Here is an 11,455-nt window from a genome sequence, read left to right on the forward strand (position 1 = left end):
GGTGTCGGGGATGGGGGGGAGGCGGGGGGGGGGGGGAGCCCTGCTGCTCAGTGGAAGAGGCGGAGGCGGGCAGACACGGGGAGCCCCTGTGAGGTGCCTGGATGAGGAGGTGGCAGCAGTGCAGGGAATATTTACGTGGTTGGCCTGAAGGGTGGGTGGCAGGAGGTGGCATCCATGTAAAAACTCCTTCGTTACTTTTAATCTGTCATTCATGAAGGACAATTGGCTAGTTTAATAAATGAAAATGTTCTCATCAGCATCTTGGCTTTCTGTATGAGAACAAGCATTTTTGGCACCAAGGAGAGGGTGTCGGGGCTGGTTCTGGCCCTCCTGGTGCTCGTTGAGTATTGCAGTACCTCCAGGCCTCGTGATCATCCCCTTCCAGCAGAGTAATTGTACCCCCCTCCCCTCCCACCCCCGGCCTTCTTTTAAAGGACCACACACAAAAAAAAACAAAAACCCGTTCTCATCAATATGTTTGCTTAATGTGGGCCATGTGTTTAATAGTCCTGCTCAGTGTTGAATGTATTTTATCAACTTTATAGTTGCTTTCCATTAGTGAATTTATGCTGCTTTTGGAAGTAGTTTAATAATAGAAAATATATTTAATGTGGTTTCCTTGGATGCAAATGTAAATCAAGGAGCATCTTTTCCCCTATGCTCTTTCAGGAGAAAAAACCTTCTCTTTTATTTGGTATGAATAAAGTATTGAAGTGTTGTATAATGTACATTTACTATAGGATAAAAGTTTGTTGTGAATTAAATCATATATCTGGATCCTTGACTCAAAGCTTTTTTTTTTTTTTTTTTTTTTTTTTTTAACTTTTCCCCAAGAAAAACCCCTAAAACCCTTTTTTTTTTTTTTAAACCCCTCCCAAAAAAAAACCTTTAAACCCCTTTTTTTTTTTTTTAAACCCCTCCCAAAAAAAAACCTTTAAACCCCTTTTTTTTTTTTTTAAACCCCTCCCAAAAAAAAACCTTTAAACCCCTTTTTTTTTTTTTTAACTCATGCCTACAGAAAACCTCTGAAACCCATTGTATTTTTTTTAAGTAAGTGTTCAGCATATAGCTGGTCCACCTATTTCTTGGTTTGCCCTGTGGCTAATTTAAGGAAATCAGACACGCACATAAATTTCCACTATCTTAATCATTAGCTTGGTAGATGTATTTGTTGTCAAAGGTTAGCCTTTAACCATGTATTGTTTTCTCCCTGCAGAAGGAAGGAGACACAAAGGAAAGGTCTGTTTTTGATATTCCAATCTTCACAGAAGAGTTCCTGAATCACAGTAAAGGTGAATTAAATTCAAACACTATTTCTAGCAGCTTTGTCACAGAACTGTCAATCCAGCTGAAATATCGGGGAAGGAGAGCAGTGGTGGCAGAACACTTTACATGAATGAAATTCCATGGTTCAGTGTGTTAGTGTAGATACCATACCTTTTACAAGTATAAGTGATGAGCAGACAGCTATTCCAGATTTTCCTGCTGAGAATGGGTACAAGCTGTAGGTAAATTGAGAGATGCTAATGTCCATGACTTTCCTAGCTAGAATTGTTGTGTAGAGTGGAGATGCTAGTAAGATTTAATTTACAGTCACTGAAATTTAAATTTGGGGAAAGCCAAGTAAATCACCTAGGCTGTAACCTATGGCCAAAACCATTCCTACAAAATATTTTCCATTTCTGTATTTGTTTGGATTGTTACAAGCCCATAATGATGGGGTATCTGCCAGTTTCCTTAGATAATGCCACAATCTAATGGATTTCAAGCTTCAGACATTTTTCCTCATTGTCAGCTTAGATATATATCCTTCTGATACTAAGGGGCACCTATGCACGTGCCCAACGCCTGCTCCGATGTCCTGATGAGAACACATTGGAACAGACTCGCTTAACGGAGTCTGCTGGAATGTACTAATAAGCACACTCCAGCAGCCTCAGCATTACATGTATTCAGTGTCCCCATGCTTCAAAATGGCAGTGAGGGCACGTGAACTAATTAAAACTCATTCAACAAGTTTTAAAGTGCCTCTGCCACCATTTTAAAGTACAGGACACTGAATACATGAGACATGGCGGGCACTTTAATTACAGTGGCTCCTGAGAGCCACTGTAATTAAAGTGCCACACCTCCATTCCGAAGCATGTGTAAAGAGACCCTAGATGACTGTCATGTTGCTAGTCCTCTTGTCCTTATATTGCTAAGCTATACTGGACTGAACATGTTCACAATAGTTCTTCTAATCTTACTTATTAAATCAGGGGTGGGCAAAATGCAGCCTGGGGACCAGATGCAGCCTGCCAGGCCATTCTATCTGGCCTGCAGGGCCCCTAAAAAATTTAGAAAATTAATATTTATCTGCCCTGGGCTGCCTGTTATGCGGCCCTCGATGGCTTGCCAAAACTCACTAAGTGGCCTTTTGCCCAAAATAATTGCCAGGCCCTGTCCTAAATCAATCGCCCTATTCATTTTTTTTTCTTCTGCTCTGAACTCTCTAATTTGTCATTATCCCTCGGATATTAAAAGACTCTGACCTATATGGCATAGTCTGGGTTCTATCAACTCCCTGCTCTGTGGAGTGATACCTTTTCATTTGTAGCCCAAAATTGCATTCATTCTTTTAATCATCTTTAGCTGACCAGATGCCTTGGAGCATTCTGCTTTACTCTTCAGCAATCACTGGGGTAATTTTTATAGGTACATTTCATGTTTCTTTTTTTGGTGGGGGTATTCACAGCCCGTGAGGCAGAGCTGCGGCAGCTGCGCAAATCCAACATGGAGTTTGAGGAAAGGAATGCTGCCCTGCAGAAGCATGTGGAAAGTATGCGCACTGCAGTAGAGAAGCTGGAGGTAGATGTGATACAGGAGCGCAGCCGGAACACGGTGCTGCAGCAGCACCTCGAGACCTTGAGGCAGGCACTTACCAGCAGCTTTGCTGGAGTCCCACTGCCAGGTAATCCTTTTCCTTCTGAATACCATGGTTAAGCCAAACTGCTGTTTGTCGTATGGCACATTGAGTTGTTCCTATTCTGTGATGTAGATTTATTTCTGTGCCTTGTCTTTGCTGGATGTTGGAACCCTGATGATGAGTGCAAGGAGCTGTATGGAGTTAACTCTGCCTTGTCCCAGTGCTGGAACATTTTAGCATTGCTGCTCTGTGCTGGGAATTTTCTTTTCTTAAGTGGTGGTGGGGAACTGATAGTCCCACTTGGTCTGTCACAGGAACCCATGAATGGCACCATACAGTTATGTAGCACTTTGTTTTGTTGCTAATGATTTATACTGTGCGTTAGTTACATTACTTTGGCTCTAACAACTTCCCCCATGGAGTACGTTTCCATTTTAGCACAAATCCTCCTTGGAATGGTAGGTAATATTTGGTATTTCTGCAGTCATCTAAATGTCCTGTGTTTTTTTTCCTTTTTTCTGTTATATTTACTATAGGCACTGGAGAGACCCCTACAATGGAAACCATTGATTCATACATGAATAGACTGCACAGTATTATCCTGGCTAACCCACAAGAGAATGAGAACCTCATAGCCACAGTCCGAGAAGTGGTAAACCGACTTGAACGTTAGTGATTGGGTAAGTACTCCCTCCTTCAGATTGGTTTGCTTGCCAGCACTGTATCTCTGGAGAGATGTTTTTGTCAAAGCCACAAAAGGTAGTTAGATGCTGCACCCCATTTTATTTTCAGTGGGAACTGGATGTACATCTCCTATTTTTTTACTTAGAAAATTCAATCCTTGACTTATACATAAATTCTTGGCCGGGTTGCAAGATCATTTTGCACCTTGACTGGTATGTCAGGTGAATAGTATGGAATAGATTGCCAAAGGAAAAGAGAAAAGGAAAAATATTCCTTCACATGTATGACCTACTAGCTAGTAAAGCTATGGCAAATGATAATGCAGAAGAATATTGTTTCTCTTAAGCATGGTGAATCTGAAGAATTCCACAAAAAGCACTGGTTCTGATAATCAATGAAAGAGCCTTTTATTCTAAAAATGTTGTATGCCAGCTAATTCATGGCTACTTAACATCTTGCAGCTATCAAATCCATATCATGTACAGACTGTCAAATTGGTTACATGTCAAGATCATTTGTATTTGAAGATGTGTGGGTAAAAAGATTGCAGTTATACTGAGTCAGATCCACCCATAACATTCGCTGAGTGTTGATGATCTTATGGTTATATATGCAGTACTATAGAGATCGTGATTCTGCACGTTTTGTTTTGCGGCTGACTAGCTGGGAAAATCCTAATAGGAGACTCTCTGAAAAATATACAAACAAAAAAAAAAAAAACACACACTCTGCCATGCCACATTACTCCCATATTGCACATCATGGCGAGGCAACAGGATTCTAGATTAGCTTTTGGGAGTCAAAGGCCTTGGACATGAATCTCTTCCCTGCTTTTGTTGCCACAAGTACACGGGCTTGGATTATTTGGGCATACATACACAACAAATTTATATAATACGAGTTTCGAATGGTATGTATAAAAGCAAATAAAACTCTGGGTCACCATGTTATGAGACGGGGTCTATCAGCAAATAGGAAGGCAGGACTTGTCATCCTTCTTGGTCCTGACCTTTTGTGATATTGCATAGAGCAATTAATTAAATGTTCCCCGTTACAGCATGGCTTAAGCTAAAAGATCATTGTCCTTCTAATGGGTAGCCAGATGGAACAGACTATAGTTCTAAGAGATGACTGAGCTCCCAGTAGAATAAATAAGTGGCATTACTGCTTCCATTTATGAAGGGGAACAGCTTGTGGCTCTAGGTCTGGGATTTTCAGTAGCTCATCAGCCTTCTCATTTTCACACACTGCTTTCAATTAGTACTGTTGTAAACTTAAAAAGAGAGAACTGGGGGATGGGAGTGTCTGTGACAGAATCTGGTAACTGGCCAAGTGATTTCCTATCAGTCAGGTGCTGGAAGGGCACTCCAGGCCCAGAGATGGATGTTTTCTCTTTAAAGTACCTTGCCAGAAAAACCTAACTCAAGGCTACTAAAATCTAGAAAGTGTCTGCTGTAGGCTTTGGTTCCCAGCTGCCATGGAAAGCTCTGGAGGATTCTTATGTGTTAAGAGTTGCAGACATTTTGCGTGGTTTCAAAATGTAAATATTTTACTCTTGGAAAAATTGGATTCAGCTGCAAGCAGCTGGGAAAAATAATCTTTGCTCCAAAATTTTTTGTCCCCAATTATGGTTAAAAATACAACTCCCATTCCCTTACCCCCAGAAAAAGTAGAAGAGGCAGTTATAAGATGTGATTAATACTGACCTAGCTTCATTATACAAATATGTACAGACAACAAGGCCTGATGTTCCAGATACTCACAATGTAATTAATTACTCTGACACTCACTTGGCAGTAGCTAAAATCATTTGAGGGGGAGGGGTGGGATCAGTGTGGGTGTAACCAGAGGAGAAGGTAGAACTTCTGAATAAAAGAGAGTACTTTGAAATAGAAGAAGAAAAAGAAATTAACAACAGTAGCCACATACTGAATCTGATTGGTAAATTGTCAGCACCATTGTGTCCTATGTTAGCTTGCACATAATGTATTCTCCCAAATAGAATCTGTAGCTGACCAAGCAGTTTTCTTGATGTTTAGAAGCACATTATAAATTTAACAGAAAGCTATTTGTTTTTACAGTTACAGTATTTGTCAGGGACAGTATACTTGGAGTTAAGCTGTTACTTGCTGGCTAAAGTTCTTAATAAATAGTTTTATTACAAAGCAGTGAAGAACAGAAACATTCAAATTAACCATCCAAAAATATCACCACAAAGCCCTGTTTCATCTCAATGGATTAGTATACACTTCTACTGCTTGTTTTTCTGTTTCATCTGCAGGTCTTGTGGCCCAGGGATGCTTAACAAAAGTGATTCAGCCACTGAGGAATGAGAAGCCATGGTGGAAACAAACTGGGGGTGGGAGGCAGGATTTGTCCTGGTCCCTGCCTGCAGAGCTTGCTTCTGGAGCAAACATTTCAGTGCATTAAAAGCTCCTAAAAAGCCACAGGCACCACCTGCAAAACCTCTGAACTGTCCTGTATGTAGATCTTTCAGAGCATGTGAATTTGGTGCAATCTTCAGTTTCCTGTCATTTCTGCTCGATGTGGGAACTACAAATGCAGTGGACTGGATGGCCTTGGAGGTGAACCTTCTCAATCTGTAAAGTGAAGTCAGCCTTTCTGTTGTGGAAATAGATATTTGAAATGTTGCATTGTTTTCTCTCTCTCACTCTTTTTGTCTTTAAATTTTAAGCTGTGGAGTTACCTTCCTCCCTTCCAGTCTTCTCCTGTCCTTTTCCTGTTTATTGGTGCTCAGCATAGCAACACCTGTGTTCTTCACTGCAACAAACACTGTGTCTTCATTAGTGTACCATCCTGCCCTGCCTGCTGTCTCCAAAACAAGCTTCTCTTCAGCATTACCCTGGGGGAAGGGGTTGGGCTTGCCTGCATCCTACAGTGTGAGGTTCCTCTCTGCCTGGTCTTGGATGTGGTTAGTGCTTCATGACTGAGTTGCTTCAAAGGAGGGACTCTTTCCTCACCCCTCCATCCCCCCACCCAGCTCTGGTTTCCAGGTACCTCTCCCGCATGTACATTGTCCTGCTTTTCAACAAGACTGGTGTTCTTATCTCTTGAAAATGTCTGTTGGAGTATTTTACTACTGAAAAGGTCAGTGGTAATCAAGAGAGAAAGTGAAAGGTCAGCTCCCCATAGCCTGCAGGAAAAGTACAACTTTTTTTTCAGACCAAAACGTGGCTTTTCTTTCCACTGCTGTGTTGCTTAGTCTAATTTACTCTGAGCTGTAGCATGAAAGTGTGATCTTGTGTTCAAAGTGGTATCTCTTTAAACACAGGTAAATAGACAGTGGAATTACATTTTTCAGTACCCTTCTGGTATTGTAGCACCTAAGAAACTGCATGTGTAGAAGTGCATATATTGCTCTGGAAGTAAATTATAACAGCAGAGAGGTGTTTTAACGGGGAAGCGGTTTCCCATAGAATTCCACAGTTCATTCCATGACTCCCTGCACCTTTATTATTAAGCATCATTTATGGAGACTATAGCTTTGTACTTATGATATTCTTAAATGGCCTTTTACTCTCATCAAGTGTTGCTTTGCTTGCTAGGCTCTGTACTTCCTGAGCTGCACCATATCTCATTATCAAAGATAGAGGTATCGAATGTCTATACCAATTTATGCAGATTTTTGCAACCCTTTGTTTCTGTCAGATTATTCATTTAGGTTCCTGTTGTGTACTTACTGGATACTTTTGGGCTTTACTATGATGAAACTTCTGGGCTTTACTATGATGGATAAACTATTCTTTCACTCCTACATGATACCTTCCTTGCTTCTCTTTCAGACGGCCTTAAAGATTTTCCTGTTATGAGTTGGGGAATGCTTTTATTACCTGGCCTCATTGGTGCAATCAGTATGACTTTCGTGTATCTGTAGTGCAGGCATTGCACTAAGTTTTATGCTGGAAGATTAAATAGTAGGGTTTTTTTTTCCAATGCTACACTGACAGACTTCACACCTTTCTGAAGCTGCCTCCAAGTCAAAGCCATCTGAGTCAGGGTTTCCTTGCTCCTAAGCTCACTGCTGATGCTTTGGCTACAGCTGAGCAACAGGTCTTCCTTCATGGAGGGACATTTTTCTTATGTCTTGAAAATGAGAGAGTTCACTCAAATGAACCACAACTTTTGTTTAATTTACTTAAATTTTTTAACACTCACAAGACCTGCTGATGTTGGCATGAACTGTTTATGAATCCTATAATGAACAAGAGGTTATGGGAGGAAATCCTGCATGCTAATAGTGCCTCAAGAAAAAGCACTCCCCCCTACTCAGACATGCATCCAGTTACTGTGCAGTTGGACAGTACAACTCAGCCAAAGTTGGCCCACTGAGTTTTTCAGTTCAGGCTGTGGTAACTTGTCATCAGTATAGTGGTATACCTGACTGACTCCCAGGACTTGGTATGAAATGCCTAGTTTGATCCACCTTGAGCCCCTCTGCCAAGTTTGATCCACCCTGAGCCCCTCTGTCTTACACATCTCTACATTCAGGGTGTGAGTGATTACACACAGCAGTGTCTTAAACAAATTGGAAGCAGCCATCCGCTCTTGGCATGTTGCCAATACATCTCACTTGGACAAAGCATGGCCATTCTTAGATGGATTATTCAAAGAGGTAGTTACTGTTTGCAGGATACTGACTGACAAATTTCTCCCACCCACAAAAAGGGAGAGATTTGATGCCATGTTACATTGCGCAGTTGCTAGGGAAAAATTCGGTTGTTGCTCTCCAGCAATCTTACAGATGATACTTTGTCTTATTAAGAATCTCCATCTCTGCACTGATTAATCCTATGAAAAATGGGTTTTGCCTTTTCAGTGTTTTTTTATGAGTGTCACTTCAGTTTACATTTTTCAGTGTGTTAGCTGACAAAAAAAAATTAGGTGGGCGATGAGGAAAGAGGTAGGATGCTTTCTTCACTGAGGAAAATGTTAACAAAAATACATGAAAATGGAGTCCATTTGTTGGATTAATGTGTTTGGAATTGTTAAAATGCCAAGTTTTCTGTACAAGTGTTTTTGTAATTAAACTTTTAGACTTCCTTTTTTTTTAAGAAGTTGATGTGCTTGCTTGACATTTGCTTCATTAAAACTGTTCAACATTGAATCCATTCTGATTCAATTTTAACTGCATTTTAATGAGAAATCTTAACCAGCATTGCCTACTTGTCTGAGAGACTTTGTTAACTCCACATTAATCACCAACACTTAGGCAATCCAAATCAGTAATGTGTTTGTTTCCCCAATTGTTCATTCAAATGACGTTGTACCTATTTGAGGTTCTGTTGTTTTAATGGATCTTGGAACAACTTGATGGGCAGTAATTCATTTTTATGTGAAGGTGAAATGCATACCAGGGTGGGGGAGAATGCTCAGCTCTTACCCTGTCTATCAGAACTGATGGCTGTTCCCAATCCTTTGTTTTTCTGTGCAAAAATGAATTTTACTGAAAAGAGATAGTGATGCATAGATGTCTTCCTTTGAAGTATAGCTTCTTGCTTCATCTGAGGAGTATAGGCACGGTTAAACTGGTGAGGCCAATTAAGATATAATAGTTTGACTGAATCCGTATTGGGGCTGTCCCCATGCAATGAATAGCATATCATCCCTGGTCATCCAACCTGAGTCAACTAAACATGGCCTCGGTCTCTTTGCCTTCGCCCTTCTGTCCTCATTTTTATCTCTCCCTCAGTTTCTCCCCACTATATATTTTTTCCTTCTTCTTGTAATTACCTTCCATATTGCTGTGGTCCCTGGCTCTCAACTTCTTTTCCTGTCCCTCCCAGAATCTGCCACATGTCTTCTCCTTCTGCCCCCTGGACTGTGAGCTAGTTTCTAACCTTGCATGGCTCCTACTTTGGGAACATATTCTTAACATGAAGGAGGCTTCTGGCTGGATATTTTCTTCCCATCAGAATTCATTCCAAGGTGACGGTGCTTTAGGCAATGATATGTTTAGTTTATTCCCATGCCCACACCTGATTATTATGACAGTCAAGTCTGATAACTTGTTCTGTATATTTACAACAAAAGGCTTGGTTCTACTCCTGATATCTGGAATAGGTAGTGCTCATTTCAGGTTTGCTTTGGACCATGAATATTTGGCATAACACCTTTCTCTAGATTTAAAAAGTTGCAAGATGGAGGGCATCCAGTGTACCCCTCATATGAGGGCACCCACTAGTGTTTTCCTGTCTGTATCACTGGCAAATGCAGGACTGGTGCACACCTGCAAAAGTAACAAACAACTACAAGAAGTTCATCATGCCAGAAAAAGTTAAGTTTCTTTTCCAGCCAGTGCTGCTAACCCTGCTTCTGGCATCAAGCTGCAGATGGTGGCCAATCAAGCTTTCTTTTTAAAAAAATGTAACGCATTATAATGCTTCCACTCGTTGTTTCTACTGTTTCTTAATCCCTCTTTACTGTGCAGTTACTGGGTCAAATCAGTGATGAATAATGTTTTACTGGAAGTTGGGGGAGGTTAGATTTTTTTTTTTTTTTTGAGGAAGAGCTCACAGATTCTTCCTGTCCCTTAGGCAGTTTCCTGTCAGTGTATATGGGGTTTACACTTGGCTTGAGTTCAGCTGTGTTACTTGCCTTGGAACCTGGAACATACATTCAGTCCAGCTTGAGGTAAAAGTTATCCTTCAGTTCTTCTGCAATGGTCTCTCAGTGAATGCTGGATAATTTTTATCTTCCTTTCTCATTGCTGTTAGTGTCAGGTTTTTTTAATTTTCTCATTGGGATTTCATAGGCATAATCGCACATTGCCCTCTTTTAATTTAAAAAACTACAGATTTATATGTACATGTGGAGTTTGCTTTCTGGTATAAATAGTGAACTGTCTGCATTTATTAACTAGTAAAAGAATTAATATGGTCTTTAAGCAAGTCAGATCCTAAAAACAGTGCCTATGGATTAGTACCATTGCAGTAATAGGTATTTTGGTAATGGGAGGCCCAGATGAGCTCCACAGTACTATAAAAATGTAAATATTTGAGCCTGGAAGCTATAGGGAAGCAAAAGACTGACATTTTAAAAATCTAGTACAATCTCCAACCTGTTGTTAAAAATTGTGTAGATACTAGTACAGCATCAGTATCAGTGAAGGTTCTCAGAACTTCCAGTGTCTTAAAATAAATAATGAATATTCAGATGCCACTGGGATTCTGTTAGGACACAACTCTGAAGAGAAGAGGAAAATGTGAGTGGAGAGCTCAGGAGAATGAGACGTTCATGCAAACGTATGACTTTCTGTCCCATACTCCTCAGCACTACATGGATGTGAAAACTGGCTGAGTGTGATGGTGTTGGCAGATTCTTCTGAACTGACACTAATGCAAGATTGGCCACCATTTCTGGTCTGTATTGGTAGGGGCTGAATGGGTGTGTCCTTACGTGTGCACATGTGCAGTTTGCAGTGCTGCAGACCCATGTATGACACCGCAAATTGCATGTACCACACATGCAGGCATTCAGTGTGGTGCTAATTTGCAGCATGGTGGATTTTTTTGATACTGGGAGAGCCAGTGTTTAAAAAAAATACCTGTGCCAGAAAAAAGCAGGGTGGCATACGTGACAGCAGCGTGTACCAACTGAAACCAGAACCTGACTGGCCAGAGCCACACTCCAGCTGCTGGCCAGGCTCCATGTGCCTGAATTGCCACTGCTGGAGCCCCCAGGAGGCCCCCAGGACCCCCAGTAAAAAAACAAAAAAACACAACAAAATAAAACAAAAAAACACCCTGGAAAAAAAGCAGCACAGGGCATGATTCCCCAGCATGCCCTGAGGCAAGCCAGGGCTTGCACCTCCAGAGATGCTCTGGCATCTGGCCAGAGTGTCTC

General features: G+C 41.0%; 1 protein-coding gene across 2 annotated transcripts in view; it reads left to right on the forward strand.

Moving 5' to 3' along the window:
• HMG20A (high mobility group 20A) overlaps positions 1–8,717 on the forward strand; it is a 120,128-nt gene extending 111,411 nt beyond the window's left edge. For both annotated transcript variants that reach the window (XM_019504433.1, XM_019504432.1), the window contains 4 exons: positions 1,217–1,292; positions 2,738–2,953; positions 3,445–3,588; positions 5,874–8,717. In XM_019504433.1, coding sequence (XP_019359978.1) covers positions 1,217–1,292; positions 2,738–2,953; positions 3,445–3,581 — 429 coding nt within the window. In that variant the 3' untranslated portion in view covers positions 3,582–3,588; positions 5,874–8,717. The remainder of the gene's footprint in view (positions 1–1,216; positions 1,293–2,737; positions 2,954–3,444; positions 3,589–5,873) is intronic.
• The last annotated feature ends 2,738 nt before the right edge of the window (positions 8,718–11,455 follow it).

This window comes from Gavialis gangeticus, unplaced genomic scaffold, assembly GCF_001723915.1.
Source record: "Gavialis gangeticus isolate Ggan-Ray unplaced genomic scaffold, GavGan_comp1, whole genome shotgun sequence".
Classification (NCBI taxonomy): domain Eukaryota; kingdom Metazoa; phylum Chordata; order Crocodylia; family Gavialidae; genus Gavialis; species Gavialis gangeticus.